Source organism: Protopterus annectens, chromosome 7.part0, assembly GCF_019279795.1.
Source record: "Protopterus annectens isolate FY-2018-M chromosome 7.part0, PAN1.0, whole genome shotgun sequence".
NCBI lineage: Eukaryota > Metazoa > Chordata > Ceratodontiformes > Protopteridae > Protopterus > Protopterus annectens.
Genome location: NC_056739.1, coordinates 594,033,850 through 594,061,443, shown reverse-complemented (window position 1 = coordinate 594,061,443; position 27,594 = coordinate 594,033,850). Strand labels below are relative to the sequence as shown.

The 27,594-nt window shown below is 40.6% G+C and overlaps 1 protein-coding gene across 1 annotated transcript in view; it reads right to left on the bottom strand.

Moving 5' to 3' along the window:
* The window catches only part of SCAMP2 (secretory carrier membrane protein 2), a 1,193,990-nt gene that overhangs the window by 797,692 nt on the left and 368,704 nt on the right, over window positions 1-27,594 (bottom strand). Inside the window, exon 3 of the mRNA XM_044077186.1 lies at window positions 15,342-15,434. Within this exon, the coding sequence (XP_043933121.1) occupies window positions 15,342-15,434 (93 nt within the window). The remainder of the gene's footprint in view (window positions 1-15,341; window positions 15,435-27,594) is intronic.

The following is a 27,594-nucleotide window of genomic DNA, read 5'->3' as shown; positions in this document are numbered from 1 at the left end:
TCTAATTGTTGCCATGTGCCCTGGACCGTCCTGCCCTGATAGTGCCCCCCCACCCGATCAGGGAGGCATCCATTGTCACCGTGGCAACTGGGGGGGGGGGGAGAACAAACGGACTGCCCTGAAAAAGCTGAGGGGAAACCATCCACCAGGAGAGATGATTCTTGCATGATGGGGTTATCAAGATGTTGTGAGTCATTGGGAGCTGTTGAAAGGACTACTGAGAAAACAGCATCCACTGGAGGAGCCTCATGTGGAAGCGGGCTAATGGGAGTAGAAGAATTGCCGCTGCCATGAGGCCTAATGCTTTCAATACTAGCTTGACTTGAACTCTGTTGGACTAAAACAGGGACTGAACATTCCGCCTTATGGCTGTCACTCTCTAAGGTGGTAATGTTGCAGACATTTCTGTGGTGTTTAATACGGAGCCTATAAAGTTTATACATTGACAAGGCAACAAGGAGGATTTTGCAAAATTTCTAGAAATATCTAGATTGTTGCAAAGTTGAATAGTGTAATCCCTGGTCATTATAAGATGCTGCTTGGTGGTAGCGGAAATGAGCCAGTCGTCTAGATATGGAAACACCTGGAATCCTTTTTGTCTCAGGTGAGCCATGACCACTGCCAAACATTTGGTGAACACCCGGGGGGGCTGTGGTGAGACCAAAGGGCAGGGTTCTGAATTGATAATGACTGGCTCCCAGCCGGAAGCGGAGAAACCTCCTGGAGCATCTGTGTATCTTTATATGATAGTACGCGTCCTGGAGGTCTAACGAGCACATCCAGTTGTCTCTGCCCAAAAAGGGTAGAATGGACTGCAGTGTTACCATCCGAAATTTTGTCTTTTGTACAGAGTTGTTCAATCTGCTGAGGTCCAAAATGGGTCTCCCGTCTCCAGTCGTACCAAAAGGAATCTGGAGTAGATTCCGGATCCTAGCTGATCTGCTGGGACTGCCTGGATGACTCTTTTTTCTAACAGCTTTTTTATTTCTAGCTGTGCCTGACCCCTTTGTGCGGGTGGTACGTCTGGTAGGGGTTTTGGCGGTTGTACCGGAGGGGAAGTGAAGGGAATTTTGTAACTCTCGGATATGATCTTCTGTACCCATGTGTCTTGGGAGAGGGATTGCCAGGCTTCCGGGTACAGAGATAATCTTCCCCCGACTGCCTCCAAAGGCGGACAGTCGGGCAGCCTCTCAGGGATGCTGAAAGGGTTGGTCAGGGAAAGATTCCCTGGAACCCTTGTTCTGTGGACCCCCTCTGCCCCTGGGGCGGCATCTGTTATTATTCCCCCCTCTGCCTTCGGGGGGAAATTCACCACGTGTGGCAGGCGCGACTCACTGTGGTTTGCGGAACCACATCTTTCCACCCCTCTCTGTCCCTTAGGATAAGGTCTAGAAGGTGTGGAAAAATGGACTCCCACGGCAGAGAGAGTCTTACCATCTTGCTCGCATCTGGTGAGGGTATTCTTCACCTGAGGTCCAAACAATTCTAAACCATCAAAGGGGGTGTTGGTAAAAGACGCCTTGAAGGGATCGGCAAAGTTACAGAGTTGCATCCAAGCATGACATCTCAACGCAACACCTGTGCCTGCGGCCCTACTCGCTCCATCGGCTGCGTAGGAGATAAGCCACATGGAGGAGTTAACAATGGAGTTCATGGTGGCCAGCTGGGAGTTCATCTTGTCCTGATAACCCGCAGCAGAAGGATCCTGTACAGTTTCACCCAGTTCTTTGAGCAAGTCTCTCTGAAGGCGGGTGAAATGGCATAAATAGTTCAGCGATCGCATAGTAAAGGTCGCTGAAGCAAATGTCCACTTGCCGTACCTGTCCATGGTCCTGGACTCTTTGTTAGGAGGATGGACAGGTACAGAAGGATCAGCCAATTCCTTCTTAGTGGCTGCTGCTACCACCATAGCATCAACTGAAACACCTTTGGTGAGAAAGGATTTGTCCTCTGGTGCAGAAATAAATTTAGAGGGCCTCCTAGGGGTAGGTTCCATTGAATCAGGAGCTGCCCATGCCTTTCTAGCCACTACCTCCATTAGTGGGTCGAAAGGGGAAGACACCCAGGAGGTGGAAGGGCGAGATCCAAAAGCGTCAAGGTAAACCGACTCGTCTTTGGAGGGTTTGAGAGTGGACCAATTTCCCCTCTGTTTTAGGATCTCTAGGACATCTGAAAAAGAGACATCCTCAGAGGGGGATCTCGGGGAACCCTCCGACTCATCCAAGTCGGTGTCAGATGTGACAGACTCGGGGGAGTCTATGTGCTTCCTCTTGCACTTTCTTTTCCTAGGGGGTTCCCCTGAAGCTTCAGGGGAGGCCTCGGAAGAGGAGGAGACACCCAAAGTGGGTACCCTACACTTTGGATCTCTGCTGTCAGATGCAGGAGGATGGCCAGAGACCGTAACAGGCACTGTAGAGGGAGGAGCTGCAGAACTTAACCTTGGAGTGGACACTGGGTCCAGCACGCTCCTCATCACCTCGAAGGCTCCCCTATCAGGTACCAAGGGCTGTCCCGGCTACGAAGAGACCCGAACCACTCCCGGCACCGACAGAGAAGGCTCCAAGAATGATGTCGGGGCCGAACTAACCAGAGCTGATGCTCCGAGAGGGAGAGCGGGGTCGGACAAGGGTCCGATGCCACTCGCCCCCTCGGAGCCGACAATGGAGTCCCGGCGCCCAGACCTCTCCACGGACGGAACCAATGAAGAGGTCGGAGCCAACGACACCGGAGCCGAAGGTGGAAGTATCGGCTCCGACGTGGGCAAGGTTACGGTTCCGACAAACTCCGGCTCCGAACTTGAGAGGTGCATCGGAGGAGGAATCGATAGCGGTACCGAAGGAGCCACAGTCTGGTGAGACGGGCTTTGGGGCATTTGGGCTAGTGCCTGAGATTTTATGAGCCTACTAACCTCCCTCTCAATGTCGTGGTCGGAAAGCCTGGATGACCTAGATGAGTGAGTCCTATGACTCTTAGGAGAGGTGATCTCGGAGCCGATCGGACAGATTCTAGTGAGGGGGATCTAGAGCGCTTGCATGCTGGGGTCGGCTCCGATGCAGGTTTCGGAGCGGATACCACTTTGCCCGCATCGGATCCGATTGGAACCGATGTCGGAGCCATCTCAATAATGCCAGCCCTCGACTCAGAAGCTGGAGCCGAGGGTTTGGCGGTTTTTGAAGACTTCCCCGAGCCAGACTTGGACGGGGAGTCATCGGGCTTTAATAAGCCCCTTAAGATGAGCTTATTACGACGCTCCTGCAGGACTCTTGAACTAAACCCGTGACAGATGGAACAAGAGTCCTGCAGGTGTAAAGGCCCTAAGCAGTAGACACAAGAAGTGTGACCGTCTGTCAGAGACATTTTCTGACAGCACGAATCACACTTCTTGAATCCCAAGACCTTAGCGTCTTTGGACATAGTCCTAACAACAGCAAACACAGTAATCACAGTCAGTTCACACACACACTCAACTTAAAACTAGAAAGAAGTTAAGGGAACTGACTAAACAACACACACAGACACTGTAAGGGGTGGGGAAAACTAAGGTAAAGGCCCAATAAAAATTAACTAAAGAAGGAAAGAATGGCTACAAAAGGGCTGTAATGAATAAAACAATCAATAAGGACCTAACAAAGGGAATCTATCTGGAAAACTACCTGAAATATAGTACTATAGAAAAAAATTCTCTTTACTGACCTGAGCCGGTAAAAAAAGGTAACCTCGCAGCGAAGCGGCAAACGAGATCTGGGGAGTTAGCGCATGGCATTGTGGATTATAGGGCTGCCTCGAGCCAGTAAAAATAGCTCTCGAGCTATAGTATAGGCCGAGTCGGAGCCGAGGATCAGCTCCGAACCCATCCAGCAAGAATGAAGGCGAGAATGACAACTTAACATCATACTTTATCATATCATCTCCTCAATTCAGGGGGAACAACCATTTGTTCCCCTAAAAAACCTCAGTCGTCCTGGCAAAAATCTGTTAAGCAGAAAATTCCTCCAAAGGAGGATGTGAGGTTCAAAGTAACTTTATCTAAGAGTTTTGGCTTTGGAAATCTCTAAGAAATGAAGTCCTGTGTCTGTCAGAAACATCTGACATGTCTTCTTCAGGAATACTACAATGGAACTGACTAACAGGTACTATAGCCGATCCTTGCATGCTGCATTATGCAACAGTTTCATGGGCGAGGTAAGGGAATTCTCTTTGTTTATAGACACCCTTTGTGCTGGAAAACAATGTTTTTTTGCTTTTTCATTACAGGTATTTAAACTGGAAAGACAAACTTGACTTGAAGAAGGTATATTCACCCCATGAAGAAGTGTCTTCCCTCTGAAACATAGCCTAGCAATCTCCTATGAACCTAATGGCTTAAGAGCCTTTACAAGTCTAGCCAATACAACCTGATTTTACCCAATTCATGGCCCATAGGGGCAAGAGGATGGCATGGTGTTACCCTAGGTGTCAATGTCCCTTATGGACAGGGGCATCACATCCAACAGCATCCCCTGGAATCCCGGTATGTCCCAAAAATGATGGTTCTCCCACACCAGTATCAGATGCTGGAACAGCAGAAGAGGATGTGGCTGACCCCATTGTTTTTTTCTTTCTAGGAACTGCAGAGAACGGACCACCAGGAGTGGAGTAAGTATCCATGCTGTGATCAAGGAGGATGCATCAAATGCGGCTAAAGTCACTGGAACAAGTCAGTTGAAGTTAAGTTGTTCGGTAGTTTACACAAACAGCACACTTAAACTTCTCACTCACACAAAGTCCACAGTAATGAACAAGCAGCACAGTAAAATCCTGTCAGAAACTGCTTAGAAGTAAAATTAGTCTGAAAGAAATAAATGGCATGTAAGTTGTCACAAAATGATCATAAGCACTGCATGCCCAAAAGCTATCCTTGCCTAAATAATACACTGTCTGAGAGCAAACTTTATAAAAAAAAATTACAAAGTTTACAAAAAAAAATAAAATAAAAAAATATATATAGAAATTTACACAAACAAACCTCCACAATAGCTAAAGTTAAAAATAATGTTCCCATACAGGAAACAGATGGTAATAAACAAATACCATGTTTCTTAAAGGAACCACATCTTAGTTTCAAGATAAAAGTAATCATTTTTTTTAACATGTAGCAAAAATATAGTTAAAATTAAATTTTATGCATAGAAGGGTTCTCCAAAAGGGACTTAACTACCAGAAAGGAGCTGAAGGCTAGCTGCTGTTCTTGCATACCTCTCAACCTCTTGGGACAAGAAATCTGGACAAAGCCAAAGACATGGGGGGGGGGGGGCAAAGGCCCCAAAATAGGGACAAATTTTTATTATTTATCTTATAAACTTAGAAAGTTGCTAGATTAAAAGGTTTTGTGTTAGCATACATTTTCTATATGAAGTTTGAAACTCAAATGTCTGTCATTATTTAGTTACATCCATTGCCAATCATCTGTCACAAAAACATACATTTTACTGAGGAACAGACCAAAAATACTAGGAAAAAATCTGGGCAGTTGAGAGGTATGTGCTCTTGTGAAGCCTCTGAGATGCTTCTTCACAATGCCAAAAGTAATAAAGATTTTCCACTCTGACTGCTGATTTTCCCCTCCTCACTGCTGACCAATAAGCAGAAACTGGTCAGTTGTTGTGTCTTGGGCAAGACACAACCAATGTAGCCTAAAGGCTACTGCAGCATTAGGAATGATGAACATAAACAAAAAACATCTGACATCAAACAAAGGACATGTTTAACAAAGGAATAGAAGTAACAACAAAAGGCCTGCAAAGAGATTTGTTCAGTGCCCAAGTTGATGCATTGCAACAAATACTTGAAAAAGGAATTTGAGCAGTATCATAAGAAATGGAGGAGGTGGGAGTGAGCAAGCTGCCTGAATACGTTCCAGTCATGAGTAGTCCTAATGTATGCAACATATAGTACTACCTGCTACTGTAAAGGGACAGTTTCTTATCAGATCAAAACAGTATTTACTTTGTTGCAACTTTTATTCCTCTGGCGCTTGGTCAGTACTTATCCACTTACCTGTATATACAGGAGAAACCTGGACAGATTAAAAAAAGTTATGGATTCCAGAACAGAGCTTATGACAAGTTGGTTGGTACTTTGTGTGAGACATATGAGGATGCATAATGATGTCTTATCATCTTATCAATACATGCCCAGTGACAGTAGATGCTTTTATTTCAGCATATACTACACAAACCGATTACGGTAGCTGAACTTCTAATCTACATCAGAGAATAATTAAAGACAGGCTTAAACCTCTGTTTCAATCGGTGAAGAAGAGCTATCCTTCCATTGTTCTTTCTCATCCTTCAGTACACCTCCAACAAACTAGTTTTGTCACTGGTTTTCCTCCTTGATCACAGCGTCAATAGACTAGTTGATCACGAGTATCAAGTCTTTCGAGATTTGGGAGAATTTCAACAAAGCTTGAGTAATTATGCCTATTGCATGTGCACTGAAAACTGCAGCTTGCTGGACACTGTCAAGGTGGAAGAAGACAAGAGTCCCATGGACTGATCCATTATCATGGGGGGAGGTAACCAATGCTGCCAACTCTTTAGCACCATTACGGAGAAATCTTTTGCATGGCAGATGTCATTATCTCAGGTTTGGAGGGCTGAAACTATAGGAAATAAGGAAGAAAAATCTAATAGCTAAAATAAACAGGTTCTCATTTCCTCTGCCTTGTCAACTCAGTCAGTCAAATTCCTTCAGTCTGCTTGAGTGTCTTGAAGGAGACAGCTTAAACTTCCCAGTTACTGGCACATAATGGAGAACACCAGATATAATGGTTCAGTGCTGAATGCAAAATTAATTATCAACATTAACAATGAAGAACACACATGATAAATGACAGTGACAGAAATGGCAGAGGTATTGCCAATTAAGGAATAATGACCTCCATTTTACTCCTCAAGTTTAATCCAGATAAATCTGCTGTGCAATAATCCATCAAAAATCTTATTTAGTTTTGAAACTAAATTTCGGCTTTAACAATCCACATCTGTTGTGGATGATCAAAATTGTCCCAAATTTACCTCTCACTCTCGGGACAGTAATTTATAATAACTCTAGGACATTTCTATGCAGTTTCACTGAATAAGGCAACAGAAACAACTGTTAAAACTCATATGTTACCTCTTGAAATATACACACACATTTGCTAAGTCACTAGGTATGATACAGGGGCTGCAAGATACATTGAAGCTGATAAATTAAAACAAATGAAACCATGCATGAGGAGTACAGGAGACCATGCAAATTAATGATGTACAGAAACATAATCTGGGCAAATGCAGATTATACAATCAAGGAGCAAAGAAAAGTCTTAAGAATGGCAAGAAAAGGAAGTTATGACGTGAATGGTTAAAGCAGGTTGAGTGGATAAAAAATATGCCATGCTGTGAACATATTTATATTCTGGCAAAGATCAGTTAAACTGGTAGGCAAAACAGGAAAAAAGTACCTGGAACACAACCTCTAGAATGACACAATTAGATCTTTCACCATTGCTAAAGATATCAAAGATCGCAGTCAGTCTTTCAGTTTTGTACATATCACCTGTAACATGCAAATGGCATACTACGCAAGTTTATTCAAACCTGAAGAGAAGTCCTAGTTTTACAGCACCATCCCTGCTCTTTTTAAACGGGCAGCATTATACAGTGAACTACACTGTGTTATCAGTTGTGATTTTATTTAGTGGCTTTTCCTTCAAGTCTACAACATAACAGTGAGAAGCAGTTACTATGACCTTTAGGGCATCTTTCCCAGACAGATATTTTGATTTCACAGTTGTGAAACTGAGCAGTTCCTCAAAACTGTATGTTAGTTGTTCATTAAGAGTTACAAACTTAATTTGAGACTTTTTTCACACTTAAATGGACCACACTAGGCAAATTCTAATGGAAGAAAGTAAAGCATTATCAAACCTTTCCAGTACTTGATTTTTGTGTAAAGCACATCCTGGACCTGGGATAATATACGTCCAAATCATGATGCCAAGAAGCCATCAACATTAAAATGAAGAGGATACAGTTGAAGCAGAATTTATAATCATAGCCTGTATAACAAAGCTAACAGGAATGAAGTACTGTTTCAAAAACAGTTAACATATTTTCTAAGGTTAATATTTTTTTCTCTGCACAACAGCTGCGCCCAAATCATTCACCATCTTCCATGCCAAAAACTGTACAAGGTAATTTATGAAACTTTAAGAACACAATTATTAGAGTGGGGCAAACAATTTTAAGTCATTCCTGACAAAACTCAATTCTGTCTAAATAAAATCTGATCAATGCAACAAATATTTACTTCTGTTAAAGCAATTAAAAATTAAAACAAATCAATTGTCTGACTGAGGGTTGTCTCTGTGGCTAACTTGGGCATAAATAACAGGTTATCTTGCAGTGAAATTATCCATGTAAGTAATTAAGTAAGGAAGATTAACACACACATAGCTTACAGCTCAGAAAGTCTGCCAGGGGAAGTAAATGCTACTAGAAAAGAACAGTTCTTCCGTGATATATATTTCAACTCTGGCATAGCTAATGGTTCAAAAGACGTAGAAGCCAATTTTTCAAAAACAAACTGCAAATCCCATGGAGGGACAAGAACCTTAATAAAAGGCCAGAGAAGAGAAGCACTTCTAAAAAAGCCTTTGCAAACAATCAAGGATAATAATGCCATGGAGTATGAACAAAAGAAATGGCAGCAATGTGCACTTTAAGAGAGGAGTAGCTTAATCTTTTACTAAACATAAAAGGAAAATAGTCCACACTAACAACGGAACTGTGAAAGGATTCGTGCCTTCTGAAGTAATCTCAAAAAGTAGTTTTCTACCTTTATAAGTTCTTTTAGTATTAGGACTCTGAAAGAGGTGACTATCTGGACTGTCCAGGACATTACTTTAAATGGAAGATCTTCAAGAGGGTTCTGGAAGATCTTCAATGTAGAGGCAGCTCCTGAAGGCGAAGCCTGGGCAAGGGAAACCATATCTGTTAAAGACAAAACATGGCAATAAACATGACTTTGAACTTGTTCTTTCCATCTTTCTGAATAAGTTTCAGCATAAGGGGAAAGTGAGGGAAAAGCATAATGGAACACTGCTGGACATTTCTGAATGACAGTATCCCATATCAGGGTTAAAGTGGCAGCTGACCAGAGATACAAAGCGTTCACTGCAAGGCTTCCTAAGCATTAGGATGTCTTTCAAGCTACGAATGAGGTGAGGAAACCAATTATGAGGCATCAGCAAACAGCGACTGATCCTACCTGCTACAAAACTGGCCTCCCCAGAAATATGGCTGGCAATAAAACATCCTTTTGACATAGCTCACGCCCACGCTTTCACTGCTTGTTAATAAAAGAGTCAAAAGTTGACTTTCCCCTTTGTTTACATACCAAGTCACTGAAGTGCTACCATGGACTTGATGTAGATGGGCAATGAATCTTAAACTGCCTGTAATAGAAAAAACTGCCCTCATCTCTAGGATGTTGATGTGCAGACTGTCCTCTGTCTCTGAACATAGATTTTCGACAATCTGCCACAAATAATGCCCCTCCCTCCCTAGTATAGAGGCATCTATAATGAGAGCTACAATAGGGGTGTGATGATGGAATTAACTGTCCAGAGTAACCCCTGTTGTAGTAAGCCATCGGTTCAAATTACAAGTGGTGAAATTCAGTTAATGCCAAAGCAGACAATGAACACATCAGCATCATTTCAAACAAGAGGAGTGAAATACCCAATGACTTCTGGTCCATTGTTGCCAGCCTACAGCCCAAATGCAGGAAAGTTGTCTCCATCATCAGTAATGGCCTCCAAACATCAGAAATTGATCCTCAGGCTCAAAGAAACTCCCAATGTCAAAAGCATTTGTGTTGAAGTTATAAATATAGCAGCAAAATCAGTAAAGGAGTTAACCTAAAGGCTGTGGTCTCAACAATGAGACCACTGTTAATGCCACATTTGTCGATATCAACACCAGCACATTTTGGTTTGTGTCTGGCTTCACTTAAACCAGCACATGACCAAGCACTGGTGTGAAGAACCGTGATGTCCTCTCCAAAAAAAAAAAAAAAAAAAAAAAAGACAAGTACCACCTCTGTCCACGTTAATACTAGGGATAGGGTGTAACTAGCACTTTTTAGCCGAACTCCAGCTTGTCATAATCACAGCCAAACGTGACAATGTGTCAAAGGGAAGGGAATTGCTTTGACAGTCAAATTAAAAATTCTGCTCATTCCTGAACAAGAAAAAGGAGACACACTAGCAGTTTTTACAAGTTTAATTGGAAAATTTTCAGACATAGCCTAAACTAGAATCTGAAACATCCTAGAAGGTGAAAGAGTAGAAGCTGAAGTGTCTTCTATCCTTGGGTTTTTACCAGATGGATCTGACACTAATAAACATGTTTATGGCTATGCGCTACTAATGAAGTTTGTCTTGTGGTCTATGGTTTGATTCCCTTGGTCTCTATTTGCTTATCACTTTTAATTTCTCCAAGTCTATTGGGTTTCTAATACCATGATGGGAATGGACCCCATTCTTAAGTCAAAGTACGATTAAAGCTCATGAAATTAGTATTGTTTCAATTTTTGATGTCAGCCAGAATTGCTCTTCACAGCACCTGCAATGTGTCCAGTAATGACTCCTTCTGCAATTCATATCGGGTTACATGTATCAGTAACATATCAAAATATGCCTGTAGATTTTTTTGTTATAAGACCTGTTGCTCCCTATTGGAACTGTCTGGGTATCTTTCTTCCACATTGCTCTCATTTCTGCCTGCAAATCCTGATATTTTATGACTTTGTGTCTTTCTGTACGCAAGACAATGTAGTCAGTGGGTGTGGCGAGTTCAATGATCAATGTTACTTTTGTTTTCTTTTCATGGACCATTATATCTGTTTTTTTAGCATCTATCTTTTGAACTGTTGGTAATGAGTGATCCCATGTTATGTAGACATTTTCTATGATGCTTTGTGGCTCATGTTTCCAGTGTTTTTCAGCCACTTCAATACCATAATGTCTGCACAATCTCCAGTGCAACAGTCTTGCCACACTATTATGCCTCTTAGTATACAGCCCTCCTGCCATTAGTATATCACAACCAGCAACGAGGTGTACAACTGTTTCCAATTCTGTTTTACAAAACCTACATTTGTCTGTTTCTCCCACATGTTCACTGAACTTTGTAAACCAACAGGTATGAAGCCCACTATCTTGGACCACCAATATTAACCTTTCATCTCTTGGTTTGAGCTCACCTCTCCTTAACCATTCCTGCTTTCAATACTTCCAGAAGTTATCTATAATTGCGACTATATTTATGCATTTTCCACATTTCTTGCCTTCTCATCTGGTCCTTCGCCTTGTACTCTTTCTTTTGTTTTTTTGGCACATTCTGTTGCTGCCAGATTTTTGTCTACTTCTGGTTTGATTTCCATTCCTGCTGGATGCCGATATGCTTCTGCTACACTAAGCAGAGAAGTCATCTTAGATTTATTCTCCTCACGTTTCAAAACTTTCACTCCATTTGGGTCTTGTGAGGTCAGCAGATGTGTGCAGTCCCACGACTGCAGACCTATATATGTCATCAATTTCAAGGAGACCCATCCCTCCTTTGGAAGAGGGAATATATAATCTTGGTATGCAATGATTTTTATAAATCATTTGGTGAGCAAGAAGCGTCATTCTTGTTTTCCTGTGTAATCTATCCAACACATTTTGGTGCCAGTCAATCACCTCAATCTGTAAGTTAGGATAGCAAGAGCAAACTGGTCTATAGCTTGAACTTTGTTCCTAGATGTCAACGCTGTTTTCAGGATTAATTAAAGTCTTCTAAAATATAACTAATTAAATTTTATTCACATTTGTTCATGTTTTATTGTTGATCCTTCATCAATTCCCAAATATTTATACACCCTCTCTGGCTCAAGTTATTTTATATAACATTCTTATCCCAAAGTGATGTTTTCTTGGTGCTGCGATTTTCCTGCTTTAAAGGTTGTTTTTGCACATTTATCAAAGACCAAATGACATTCTTATAACATCTGAAAATTTTTAACAACATGCAGCTGTGCTTTCAGTTACTCATCTGATGAGCTACATAGTTTTAAATCACAGACAAAGAGAAGATGTGAAGTGTTTACACTGTTGTCTTCTAGCAGACAAATTATAGCCATGGCCTAACCTGTTAAGTGAACAGCTTAATGGGTTAAGGGCAAGACAGAATAACAAAACTTATAGAGTCACCCTGGAATATCCTCCTTTGAATTTTTACCCCCGGAATAATGACTTGTCCTTTATCATGGCTTAATGTTCAAAGTGGTCTGCCACTGTTTAGTGTAGGGTGTATGTATCTTGTACATTTCTAAACACTCTTTTATCCATGAATGTTGGAGATTATCAATTTATTTTGTAGTCTGTCCATGCCATACTTAAATTCTTCCCCTTTTTACAGTTCTCCACTATGACTTTATTTAACAACAAATGATCCTTTGCTCCATATGACTCTTTTATTGCCCTTTTTGTTCTATTGTCATAACTGAGTTTTCTTCTAAATGACAACAAACTGTCGGAATCAATTCCATTGTACAGTTTATTCGTTGTCAGAAGGCAATTTATTGGTCTATAATTTTTAGGGTAGCTTGCAGGTTCACTCTTAAGTAGGAACATTGTTTTTCATGTTCTTCCTTTTTTGGTGGTCTTTCAATTCCTTTTACCTTTTATCCCCAATTCTCTATAAAGCTTTTTTTGGGTCATCAATAAATTGCTTACTTTGTACTTTTTCTTTATATTTATTTGCACATCATCTAAGTTTTTCCACTTGTGCTGATATTTTTTGTTTGCTACTTGCAATAGTGCATGATAGATCCTGATCTGTTCTAATACAGCACATTGCTTTTATCACGTCTATCTTTCTAAAGTATTCACGTCTATCTTTCTAAAGTATTCTGTTGATCTGTTCCATCTTCTATCCTCTTCTTACAGTGACACTTCTTGCCTTAATTGATTTATAGTTTTCTCTACTCAATACTTCCATGATGGTATTCAATTTCGCCCATCCCTTTCTCTCACTACCCTGTGTTCTTGTGGTAGAACTTTATCAGTTATTAATTTAGCTGCACAGTACCTTGTTATATCGTATGGATCTCAATGGACAGTCCTAATTACTGTGTTCATTTGTTTTATCAAATTTCTGACTTTTGGGGTTTTACTGACCTTCTGCAGTCTATTTTTTTCATTGATCTTAATATGTCTATCTACCTCTATTAAATCAAGAAACTCTTCTCTTAGCTCATTTTCTTGTAAACTGTGGGCACATTTTTTGTTTTCCATGGGCATTCTATAGACAGTTGTACAGCATCATCCTGTGGCACATTCTCTTCAATTTCATCCTGTGCCATCCATTGCTCTGTCATATGGGAACCCATTGGCCTATCATTCCTTAACATTGGCTACATGAGAGTTTCCACAGTTTCCTGTTCCTTCCCTTGTTGTCCAGATTCAAGTGAATGTATATGTTTCCTGTGGAAGGCTCCAAAATATCTTCATACGGTACCTAACCAATTGCTTCCTGTTAAACTGGTTCCCCTTAATTTGGATGTTCACTGCTCTATCCTGTTGTGCTGCTTTCTGAATTTGATTTTTTACACCAAATCCTTCACTTTGCAGGTACTCCATAACCTCAGTTTCTAGTTCTTTAACTTCTCCGTTACTAATCTCCTTTTCTACTTTTCCTTTGTCTTATTTTTTGTAACGTAAAGCTTTCCATGTCTGGATTCCTTTGCCTGTATTTCTCTTCAAATATCTTTGGTGCTGCTCTTTTTGTACCGATTAGTTTTGCTTTCGCCTTTGCATAGATATTACACCATATTAAACCTCTTTTTCTTGCCCATGTCCCTATTTCTTCTTCAGATGTCTCCTGATCTTCCTGCTTCTCCTTACTTTGAGGACTCGTTCCATCATGCTGTGATGTAACTGTGTTAGACCATCTACACCAACTCCTTCACTTTGCTGGCACTCCATAACTTCAACTTCTATGTTTTTAACTTCTTTACTAATTTTCTTTTCTACATTCCCTCTTTGTGAAATTACTTTGCTTACTGTGTGACAAAGAGCATGTCACTTAACCAGTGAGTACTCCCAACCATCCAATGAAAATGGAATTCAACCCAGAGTGAGGAAACCAGGTTAACAAAACATATAAATAATGATAAATAAAAATGTGATCTAGAGAAGATGTCTTTACTTTTTCATTTTTTTCCCAAGAAAATATGATGCCTGTTCATTTCTCTATTTCTGTCTCTACCCTTAGATGTGGAATTTTTTTTTTAGAAGTCAAAAGCTCGATTTTGGATGTCAACAAGGTTGAACCAGAAGCAGTGCTCATGGTCAAAGCTTCACTAGCAGTTGGCCATCTTTTAAATCAATATGACAACTTGTTTTACTTAACCTTAACAGACAATGGTTCTTCTTCTTCTAAGCAAATACATAAAAGATACGTCTATTCTGAGGCAGCATATCATGCAAATGCTTCCACTTCATGAAAGTTCGACTTTCCATATCAAAATCATGAAACCTGACAAAAATAATAAACAAGACTTAGAGAATGGCCAGGGAGGAACTGGAATATTACCTAAAATAGCTTTGGAAAGTATATAAAATAGAAGTACACAATGAAACTGTAAATTACCTTTAAATAAGAATACACATTTTTGTAAAAAAAATCTGAGTCTTTCAACATCTGTAGCCCAAGGCTATTTATTTGATGCTAGCAGGGTGTGTGGCAAAATATATCTGGAGAGGAAGCTAGTCTGTAAAGGATGATGTGTGAAACAGGAAGTCTGGTAGCCTGAGAAATTTTCAGATGCCAATCGAGCCCATGACCTGCAGCTTTAATCCTGTCATTAGCAAGGATGGCCCTCCTCACACCAGATCACATCTATACAAACTACAGCTGGATTGCTGGCATTTAAAATTAAACAAGAAATTCGCCATGCAGGAAATTGTATCTTTATTCTCTAACTAATATGTTTAATAGTGTAAATAGTGATTCAGTAATTGTAAGATGTGAAATTAAATTTTTGGACATGATGCTACAGTTTCATCATCTGCAATGAATTCTGTAGGATTTTTGAGTTAATTCAGCTGATTTTATTATACACAATCCATCTTGTTATTAGATTATCAGTAACACTTTTAAAATAATTAATTAGACAATGAAGCACTTTATTTTTTAGGATCAATGGCTCTGGTTTCAACAGAATAAATGCATTTTATAAGATCATCCAGTGAAGCAAAACACAAGTACCTGTGGAGTGGGTTCAACTGATGTTTGCAGAATCGCAGGCTGCGAAGGGGTCGTGGTCTTTGTGGCCGGGACTGTAGGCTGATTTGGATTAGTCTAATGAAAACAATCATTCAAAAGAAAAGGGAATATGAATTCTAGAATTACTTAACCAGTATGCAAGCATACACCAAGAACAACATGCAAATGTTACCTGTTAAATGCTGCATTATAAATCCTTCTGATGCTTGTTTTTGGCTCCTGATTCCCAATGATCATCAAAGCTTCTTTCCTGCCCTTCAAACCATTTGTTCCCTCCAGGAGATAAGAACCCTATGGCTTACTGTTTTTTTTTTTCCTTTGGGGAAGGGCAGATCAATGGGAATGATGCCATTATCCTCCCAGTTTCCCTATATATACTCAAAACATTCCATGGAACTGATGCCCAATGTTCATATACAAGGCTCATGCCCTCTGTTTACATAAGAGACATCCCCTCATTACCTATACCCTCCTTTCAAGGTAAAACCCTTCAGTGATCCCCAATCTCTCTCAGGTATTCTTCAACAGAGTTCACACACATACCCTCAGAGACAGACAAGGAGACTCTCCCATAACACTTCTCTTGCCAACTAGCTCTACCAGCTGCAGGTCCATTAATCAAACCTAGCTGAGCTAGTCGGGTCTTTATCCCTCTGCACCATAGAACTGGCCAAGTGTGTTAAAAATTCATTACTGGTAGGGTGCAGTTCTTTAACAGCTAGTCAAATTACAAGTTATCATATGAAAATCTCAATTTAAACATTTTCAGTTACAACATACAGCAATAAGATCACAATAAGAAAGAAAGGGAAAAAAATTGTGTAATACTACTTCTTCCAAAGGTATCTTTCAAACTTATTAACATCAGTCACTCAAGTGGACTAAGATGCCTTGGAGAATACCATGTCATTACAGTCATATAATTTGCGAGGAAAGTATGTTATGCTTATGCTCACAATCAAAAGCACAGTTGGTGTAAATAAACATGCCATAAAAGAGGATGTTTGAATGATCATTGCTTTGGTAGCCTTAGCAATATGGGCTACATACTGCCAAAGATACAACAGTTGGCTTCTTCCAAAATCCCAGGACACCTTCCACTCACCCAACTTTTCAGGTAGTTTGAGCTGAGCTGCTTTAAGACAAGTTTGGGAGTCAAGCCCTTCGCAGCTTTCCTAACAGAGAGAGAGGGAGGCTGCATCAATGCTAGGTACAAAAAAATTAAATAAATAAATTACTAAATGTCCACACCCTGGCATAAAAAAGCACACCAAAAACAAGGGGGAAGAAGAGAGGGAGTGACCACTGAAGTAGTGATCATTCAAACATGGAAAACAACTTTACTGATTGCTCTGGTATTCACATTAAGCCAAACTATCCATCTCCCCGTTTTCTTTCCTTAACCTAAAAATGAGGGAGAAAGGATATTCCATACCTTGGATGTCCACAGAGAACTTGGGTACTATCTTGACAGAACTAAATATTTCATATCTTTGGATCAAATGTTCATTTGTTGTGAAGGTAGGAAGGGACAACCTGTGCCAAAACAGACTATTTCCAAATGGTTGTCCAAGGCTATTATCTTTTATTATACTCCCCATACAAAACTATACCAGGCAGGATCAAGCTCCACTCAACCAGGGCCTTGGCTTCATCTATGGCTTTTTGGAAAGGGTTGGATTGTAGAAGCATTCTAGTAGCTGATACTTGTTCTTCTGTACATATTTTACAAAGCACTAAAAGCACAAATGTTTAGGTTCTGAAAAGAAGATAGAGATGGATAGCTTGGCTCAAAGTAAATTCGGATACCACTTTAGGCAGAAATGATGGATTCGTTTTCAAAGAAATCCTATCTTTGTGGAAATGAGTTAAAATGGAAGTGACATCAGCTGAATTATAACCACATTCAAACAATGTTTAGTCATTTGAGATACAAAAGCAACAAGACTACAGAAAGATGATTTTTCCACAGATTAGGGAAAACATGCCACAATGTTCTTCAAATTCTCAAAAGAGGAAAGTACAAATTTTAAAATGTGAGCTTCACAATTAAAAATTTTAAAACTAAGAGCTGCAGAAGAATACATTTTCCCTATATCTTTCAAAGGTTTTCCCATCCTTGCCAGAGAGAGAGAAGGGTTAAATACCAGATGATTGGCAGCAGCTGTATTCACCAAGGAAATCGCTACTGGGTCAGATCTGGGGTTAAAAAATAAAAACTTTATAAGACTAAGAAACTTTATACAATCTTTATGCTTTCTTAGGTGCAGCAGACTGTCTATCAGGCAAGTTACAGTCTGTAATAAATATATCCCCTGACACTGTAAAAATAGGAGGAACTGGTATAGCTTCAGAATTCCAGTTGCATTAAATCATACTTCTTTAATGACGCTGAAGATCGCTTTATTCCCACTAAAACAGCTGATCCATTCTACATATAGTTTCAAAACATGAAAATCCTCCAAGGGACTATCAGAAAAAAACACATTCCTTTGAGTCAGAACCAGAAACCTAAAGAAAGAAAACAGAAGTTATCCCCTCACTATCATCTACCTTTTCAATGTCTTGAAGATCCTCAAATAGAGAAGAATTCCTTTCCCTCTTATCAGTAACACCATAACTGGCTGGGTCAAGAGTTTAAACTAAGGCCCAAGATAAGCCCAGTGCATCACTCCTGTCCAAAGTAACTGTGACAAGCAAAGATAAAAGTCTAACTTTCTGCTTTTTTTTTTACAAGTATTTCTAAAGATGCAGACCTAACTTTGACAGGTAAAAAGTGGAAAGGTATTCACTTTATCATCTTCCAAGATCAACAAGAGTGATTCTGCCTTGACCAACAAAGGTGCTCCAAAAGCTAAGAGAGCATGCCTAACACTAGAACATGGGTGGCTGCAGGGATTACACCAGAGGGAGCCAAAGTAAAACGAATGGTCCGAGGAACCCGAAATGGCCAAAGTAGAGTGACCCATCTGCAGTTGGGGCAATTTAGTAGCCTGCTGAAGAGGCAAAGTTTGCCTGGAAATTAGTATGGGGGGGCAGAAGGAATACCAGAGAAACCAGTAGGCTGTTCCTTGGTGAAACTGAAAACAGATGCCTGAATACCAGGGAAACCTGGCAGAATTAGTCATTGGAACAGGTAACTATTAAAAAAATGCTGATTTTTCCATCAAAAATACAGCAAAAAGCACTTTAAAATACTTACCCCAGCCTCCCAAAATAAATTACAGAAATTCTAGGTAGTAAAAACTAGCATTAACAATTTTTTTCCTCAAGTTAAAAGTAAAGCTACTCATAAAAAAGTAACTAAAAGTTACATGACAGTCTATAAAAACACCCTTTCCTAGCTTAAAAGTAATACTTTCACAGAAAAACCACTTTCAGTTAAAAAATAAAAAAATAAAAAGTGGAATGTTTCCCCTCAAACAGAAATTATCTGCCCAGCAACAGAGAAGTGTTAGCTGACTGTCAAACCTCAAAAGGCCACAACACACACACTCTTTGGTGACAGAAAAAAAAAGTCCTGAAGGGCTTGGTTCTCAACCCACTCCTTTTCTTCAGCTCTGACTGAACTGGTTAATAGTTTGGGCATGTGGAAGGCGCCCTTAAGATTTGGAAGCTGTCCGGCAATCATATCCTTAGCAGGACATTGCTAATATGGTGAGAGCTACTGCAGCAGTGACCAAATGACGAACACCTACAGTAAACTTTAAAGCTGGACAGAAGTTAGGAGCAGAGTATTTCAACATACTATAGAAGTTTCAAATTCAGAAGGCAGCCTTTGAATACAAATGTTAACTGCTGACATACTAAATACCATAACATAACATATTCCATAAGATACTGGGAAATAAGGCTGCCAAATGCAGGTTCTTGAAACAAAACTAACGTACATTAGATGACAGCAAGCTAAGATATACGGAGCACAAAGCTGTCAGCCACAGCTGAAGACTTCAGGCATCTGAGGACAACACAGACTGTAAATTTTCCTCTCTGGTAGTGGGTCTATGTCAATTCTTCGAATGCTCAAAATTTCGAACGTTAAATGGTAGAGACCAAATGTTCGAAATTTCAAGTGTTCGAAGAATGACTTTCAACAGCACCATACGGTGCAGATAGGGAGAATTTCCCTTTTCTGCAGTGAAGTGCGGTCTCGGAGTTGGTATATTTAAGGGGGGGGGTTCTTTTTTTTTAATTTATTTTTTATGTGATATTTGAACATCCAAATGTCGAACATTTGGTCTCGACCATGTAACTTTCGACATTTTGGATGTTCGGATATTTAACATAGACCCTCTGGTAGTTTCTAAGGTCTGGGGAGTTAAGCAGTACAATACATTTGAAAGTGCACATATGACGGGAAAAAAAATAAAAAATAAGATTAGAGTTTCACCCCTTTTTAAATTGCACACGTCTCTGAATCTCCAAGGTACTGCATTCCAAATGAATGACTGACTGCAAGTATTAATATGAAGCATTTCAGAAGTGTAGAAAGGTTTACTGTTTTGTAAAGCATTCCTGAAGTGCTGAAACACCTTACCGTTATGTGAAGATGTGAAACCCCCTAAAGTGTAGAAAAATTACCATATCCAAAAGGTAAAAAAAAAAAAAAAACTCACCTTTCTTCTGGCACATAGATATTATGATGACATCTAAACACTTCACACAGAATTACCATCAGACAATCTGCAGAACAGACTTACTTAAACTCAGGTTGCTTAATGTTTAAAAATACCAAGAATCTCACAAGAAAAACTCAAATCTGTTTTTAACTGGAGAAAAGACTGTTGCTGCGATCTTTGAACATTTTAGTGGCATTGAAGTGTACTGAGACACAGACAAAAAGGTACTTCTATCTTCTGAAAAAGCCATCATGCTTTTGCACATCCACCATATTAAAAGCACAGTTCCATATCCCAACACCATTAGAGCCTTTTTATGTCTCCCACAGCAACAAGACATAAAAGAGAAAGTAAAGATTTATATGCAAAAAGAATTGAGAAGAATTAAAGAAAGCATTCTTGTTATGTTTTCACGACTAACCTTTTTTCACTGTTTTAGCATTCACAGTTAGGTTCAAAGCAACAAAAAGTACCAATTAATATATATATACAGTCTGGTATCAGAAATGCCTTATGAAGTGAGCGGGCAAGCTGCAAGTCATGTGTAAGACTGTACAATACTATCAAGCAAAATGCCATTTTACATTAATCAAGTAACTCGGTCATTTTAAATTATCAAATTAAGGATGTGGGGACAGTCCCCATTTCACTTCTTAGAACGGCTTCTGCTGACAGAAAATATGGCATGCATTTACAGACTCTAAAAGCACACAAATTACAGCAAATCTATAAACTACACGATACCAAAGGAAAATTACACTTTTTTATAAGTATACAACATTTCACAAGTTTCAAAGTATTTTTCTCGTTTAATAGAATCCAAAACCAAACGTAGAAACCAAAACAACCATGATGACCCAAGGCAGTCAAAAGAGAAAATTTATTAAAGCGCTTTTCGTCAGCACATATGAGCTGACTTCTTCAGAAACAAAAACCACTGGCAGCATAACCGTTATAAAGGTTAACATCCATTTACGTCATAACAATTAGTTCAAAGAATTGAACTAATTGTTATGACGTAAATGGATGTTAACCTTTATAACGGTTATGCTGCCAGTGGTTTTTGTTTCTGAAGAAGTCAGCTCATATGTGCTGACGAAAAGCGCTTTAATAAATTTTCTCTTTTGACTGCCTTGGGTCGTTCACGGCTTGTTTTTGGTTTCTATTTTTCTTGTTTATTATGTGTCTAAATAGCCAAGACCTATACCATCTTCATTGACTTGGCATATAAGCATATCATATTTTTTCTGGTGAACAGCTCATTTTGGAAAATATGAGGTAAGGCTACCACTGGCTTGAATGAAAGAAGAGGTTGCAAAATTATGACATTAAAGACTAATGGATACCAAATACGAACAAAAGCTGACTGGCTTTAATAACTGACTTAGTTTCTGGTAAGGGGGTGCAATATCTGTCAGCATGGAAGGAGATGATCAACAGACCATGCTGATTTCCCAGCGATTGTCTGCACCTCTCCCCTCTAGGCTTTCAAATAATAACTAAAACAATGTCATGTCCCATAGTGCCTTTTTAGGCAACACCGAACAAAGTACTTCCAATACAGCAAATCAAAACCAAGAAACCCTAAAGGTGTTACTGATCGATGTTAGGAGTCAAACAAAAAACCTCCACTCCACAGAAGCTCTCTTCATCCAAAAGAATGCTGATGTCCGTCTGTGTGGTTACTGAGCCATGGTTTAAAGCCGCTGAGAGCACACCGGCAGTGCAAGGTTACAATGCCTTCCACACATTTAGAATAGCTACTACACATAAAGGGAATAAAAGGTAGAGATATCTCGACTTCCAACAAAAATAAATACACTTCAAGGCTAATTCCACTGGATAGTGCACTTGAGCTTCTCCACGTTCTGATCACCACAGGCAAAATCCAATATCACTTCCATGAAAACTATAGCCCCCCCCCCCCTCCATGTCCCAGGAAAGCCACACCATGTATTTAAACTTATTGAAAATACTCACCATCCAACCCAATACCACATATTCATGAGCAAATTCGTACAGGCAGACATTTCTAGATTTTGTAAACACAAACTCCTTGGACAGTCTGCCAATACACCAACCAGGGATGCAACCATACTTGATCTGGTCCTCACTAATACGGTTTAGTGCTGCACAAACTCTACTACAATGTCTTCTCTGGTAAGGGCAGACCACAAAATGGTCTCCTTTGAAGTAAAAATAAAACTTGGTACCCCAGCTAACCTTAGAATATTTAGGAACTACTCTAAGGCTAACCCTGCTATTAAGTGATAACCTGGCAAAATGTCATGCCCTTACTTATCCTGAGTACACTGCTGCCTACGCAGAACTGTTGACAGAAACCTCACACAAGTACATTAATAGCTGCATAGAGGCAGCTGTACCCACCAGGAAGTAGTACTGTACTAATTCAAAAAACAAGCCATCCTGGTAGAATCACATCAATAGGCTGTATAACAAAATGAAGAAAATTATGGAAAAATAAGGAGAGATGCAGCATCCAGCAGGATAAAAGCACCCTCATCAAACTAAACAAACAACAAAGAGGATAAATAAAGTCTACCAAAGCCAAATTTTAGGTAAATTTGGCCTCCCAGGAAAAGGACAGCTACAAGGCATTCCCTAGCTATGTCCACAACCTCAAAGGCAATACACAGTTGTGTGCAGAGCTCGAAAGGAGCCATGTACACTTAGGCAAAATATACAGCAAACCTACTGGATGACAAATTCAGCTCCAACTTTAACCCTCTCTCCTCCTCAATCGTCCCTCAGGAAATACCATCAAATACAACTCCCCCGGCTATCACTAGGAAACAAGTCCTTAAAGGTCTCTCTAAGGCCAAGAACACTCCATCAATGGGCTCAGACAATATCTCTGTATGCCTTCTAAATAGCATGAAACATGACCTATCAGGCCTTCTGGAATTGCTATTTAACTATAGTCTCCAAACAGGCATTGTGCCTCATGAATGGAGAAAGTACAGTTTTGTACCTACCATAAATGTAGATGTTAGAGTGCATTCACTGTTGCAGTCATTACTCTTGGGTTATCCTGCTGGCAGGCTACCCGCAGTCGGCCTGAATTCCAAAGTCCTGGTCCGGCGTCGGTTGCTGTCGCCACTTCCCTGTCGTGAGTGTGCCAGGGGTATAAAAGCTGCAACCGACGCCATTTTCTTCAGTTTTTCTTGCCCCAGATGTCAGGTGCCCCCAAAAGGGTAGGCTAAAATAAAATACTGATGATGAAAAAGCATGCACATAACCTTCATCTATAAGCAAATACACCACATAGGTTGTATAGAAAAGAGAAGAAAGTACAGTTGTGTACCTACCATAAATGTAGATGTTCGAGTGTATTCACTGTTGCAGTCATTACACTTGGGTTATCCTGCTGGCAGGCGACCCGTAGTCGGCCCGAGTTCCAAAGTCTTGGTCCAGCGTCAGTTGCTGTCGCCTCTTCCCTGATGTCAGTGCGCCAGGGGTATAAAAGCTGCAACCGACGCCATTCTCTTCAGTTTTTCTTGCCCCAGATGTCAGGTGCCCCCAGAAATGAAGGCTGTAAAGATAAAAATATGCCAAACAACCATGCATATATCACTAAAAATATTTCCTTCTTCTAAAAGCAAATACACCACATAGGTTGTATAGAGTTGAGAAGTACAGAATAGTCCCAGCAAAGAGGGCGATGGTGGGTGGGTAACCAGGACTGCAACACTGAATACATTCGAACATCTACATTTATGGTAGGTACACAACTGTACTATGTTCATCGTGGTTCACTGTTGCAGTCATTACACTTGGGTAGAATCCCAAAGCTTAGGCAGGGTGGCTGGGTCTAGATTGGATTTGGTGAGGCTAACAAGCCCTGCAGAACTGCAGCGGCAAAGCCTGCTCTGGATTTGGAGTAGAGAGGTAGGTGGTAGTGCTTGGTAAAGGTGTGCATTGAGCTCCAGGTTGCAGCTTCTAAAATGTCTTTGGTTGGTACCCCTCCATGCTGCTCTGGTAGAATGAGGCAAAATGCCCTTAGGCACAGATTTCCCATGTTGTGCAAAACAGAAGCGGATGCAGTGTCCTATCCATTTGGAGATTGTCTGCTTTGTAATAGGTTTTCCTTGTGAACCTGCAGCATATGCTACAAACAGTTGCTCAGTTTTTCTGAAAGCTTTTGTTTTGTCCAAGTAAAAACGTAGCTGCCTGTAAATATCCAAAGAGTGCCCCTTTATTCTGTGGATTTGGGTAGAAAGTAGGCAAATGAATAGTTTGGTTTAAGGCCACATTGGAGACCACTTTTGGCATGAATGTTGGGTTCGTCCTTAGAGAAACCTTGTCCTGGTGAAAAATGAGGAAAGGTTCCACAGCCATCAATGCCTATAACTCTGAAACTCTTCTTGCTGAAGTTATTGCTAGGAGTAGAGCAGTTTTCCATGACAAGAATTTTAGATCAGCTGTGCTGGCTGGTTCAAAAGGAGGCAGTGTTAGTTTCTCTAAAACAAAATTGAGGTCCCAAGTTACTGGTGCTCTCCTAGGGGGGGGGTCTTATATTCTTTACCCCTCTGAGGTACTGTCGTAGTAGAGGATGTGAAAAAATAGGAGGATCCGTTTTGTAATGAGCTGAAATGGCAGAGGCATGGATTTTAATAGAAAAAAAAAGATATGCCTTTGTACAACATCTCAGTCAGGTACTGTAAAATCTGAGGCATATTAGGGACCAGTGGGTCGAGCCCTTGTGCCTGGTTCCAATCACAGAATCTCTTCCATTATTCCGCATAAGATTTCCTAGTGCTGGGTCTCCTGGCTTCCAAAAATTACATCCATAACAGCTTTAGAAAGAGGTGCAGTCTGAGTGGCTACATTATCTGCCATGCTACCAGGTTTAAGGTTCTGAGTCGACTGTGCAGAATCTGATTGTTTTGCTGTGTCAGAAGATGAGGGATTTGAGGAAGAGGCCAAGGCAGGCCTTGGGACAAAATCTTTAGGATTGGGTACCAGTGCTGGCGTGGCCAGTGTGGTACAATCAAGATCCTTTTTGGCCTCTCTTGTCTGACCTTTAGAAGCACCTTGGTGAGAAGAGGCATCGGAGAGAAGGCATAGACTGTCAGATTTTTCCAGTTGAAAGATAGAGCATCCACTTTCCATGCTTGAGAGTGACAAGTCCTTGTGCAAAATTTCTGTAATTGGTAATTGTGAGGGGAGGCAAATAGATCTATGTCTGGGCGTCCCCATTCCCTTGTTATCATGTTGAACACTTGTGGATTTATTTTCCATACGTGAGGATCCATGAGATTTCTGCTTAGTTCGTCTGCCAGTGTATTTTTTGTTCCTGGCAGGAATTGAGCTTGCAGATGTACCTGGTAAGTCAGTGCTGTGTTCCACAAAGTCATGGCTTGTCTGCATAGGGGGTAGGAATGTGTGCCCCCTTGCTTGTTTATGTACCACATAACTGTGGTATTGTCAGTCTTTAATAATAATTGTCCTGGATGTATTAGGTCCCTGAAGGCTGTCAGGGCATTTTGTACAGCTAGCATCTCTTTTTGACTGATGTGAAGATGCAGTTGTTCCTTGGGCCACGTGCCCTGAATACATTTTCCTGCCATATGTGCTCCCCAGGCGTAATCCGATGCATCCATTGTTATTGTCTGCCTGGCTGTAGGTAAGGTGAAAGGCTGTCCCTTGTTGTGGTGAAAGGCCTGTGACTACCATCGAAACTCCTGTTGTAGGCAGGGAATCAAGGTTATGACTGTCTCTAGGCTGTGACAATGTTGAGTCCAAACACATTTCAGATAGCATTGTAGTTTCCTCATATGCAGTTTGGCATATGGAATTAGTAGAATGCAAGATGCCATGAAACCCAGGGCCTGCAGAATTTTTCTTGCAGGGAGCTGGGTCTTTGTTGCCATCATTTGAAAGTACTGAGTCAGTTGCCTGTTTGTCTGGTGTGAGATAAGCCATCTGGGTAGTTGTATTCAAGCTTGCACCCAGGAATATTATCTCTTGAGAGGGCACTAGTTTTGATTTCTTTTCATTTACTGTGTAACCTAGGCAAATTAGTAATCTTTTTAAAAACTCCAGGTGCTTTAGAAGAATGTCCTTGCTCTCTGCTTGAATAAGGCAGTCGTCCAAGTAGGGATATATTTGAATTCCTTTTTGCCTGCAAAATGCAATTACTGGTGCCAGGCATTTTGTGAAGACCCTGGGCGCAGTAGATAAGCCAAAGGGCAGTGTAGAGAATTGGTAATGCATTGAGCCTGCTATAAATCTGAGGTATCTTCTGCACGATTGTCTGATTGGGACGTGCAGGTATGCCTCCTTGAGATCCAAAGTAACTAGCCATGCCTCTTTGCCCAGCATGGGCAAGAGTTGTAGTGTTAACATTTTGAATTTTGGAACATCCAGGAAAGTATTTAGGATTGACAGGTCCAGTACTGGTCTCCATGCTTTGTCCTTTCTGGGTACTAGGAAAAGTCGTGAGTAAAATCCTTGGCTCTGTTCTTCTTGTGGAACATTTTGAATAGCTCCCATATCCATAAGAGCTGCAATCTGTCTTTGTGCCTCTGCCCATTGGTTTTGAGGCAGGTTTGACATACCTTTTGGTTTTGGAAGCATTTGGAAGTGGAACCTGTACCCTTGAGAAACTATATTCAACACCCATTGGTCTTGGGTGATCATGTGCCAATTTTTTGAGAAAAGTGCTAGCTTTCCCCTAGGGGTGCTGTCAACTGGTAAGTGCTTGGCATTTGCAGAGGGAAGTCATTGTGACTGTTTTCTATAAGGTTGTGATTTGTCTTCTCCCTCTTTGGGGGCTGAATAACCCCATTGTTTAGGTCTGTAGGAGCCTTGGGGCTGAGATCTGCCTCTTTGCGGCCTGTCTGACACGGGAAAGGACCAATTTTTTGAAGGCCAGTTTCTGCTAAATCTAGGTGGCTGAACCTGTAAGAAATCTTTCACAGTTTGCATTGACTTTGCTTTATCCTCCATTTTCTTTAAAACCTCTTCTGCCTTAACACCAAAGTATCATGCTGTAGTGGAGCATCCAATAATTTCATTTTAACATGGTCAGGTAAACTTTATTCTTTTAACCAAGCATGTCTTCGAATAACTGAGCCTGTAACTGCAGCTCTACAAGAAGCCTCTAATGAATCAAAACCACATTGCAGAGTGTGCTTTCCCACTTGTTCAATTGCATGCAATAAATCCTGCATTTGTTTACAATCAGGACCTTCTGTATTTGTAACCATTTTCTACTTTAACAATGACATGAGATACTGCTGATATTTAAGCATGTGAAACTGACAGTTTAAAGCTCTTACAGCTAAAGTAGCAGAAGAGTAAACTTTTTTCCCCCATCTGTCCAGAGCTCTGGAATCCCTATCTGAGGGCATAGGATTTTTGGCAGTGGAAGCTTTAACCCCTTTTGGACCCTGAGAAACAGTTTCTGGGTCCGCAGTGGGGTTTTTGTAAAGAAATGTATGAGAGTCAGGGAACCTGTAGTATTTGTCTGGCTTTACTGGTGCAGGGGGTAAAGAATCTGGAGACAGACTGGATTCAGAAAAAACATCATCAACAATATCAAGCACAGGGGGGGATAGCCAAGGGCCTGTGCTGAGGCAATAGAAGGAACT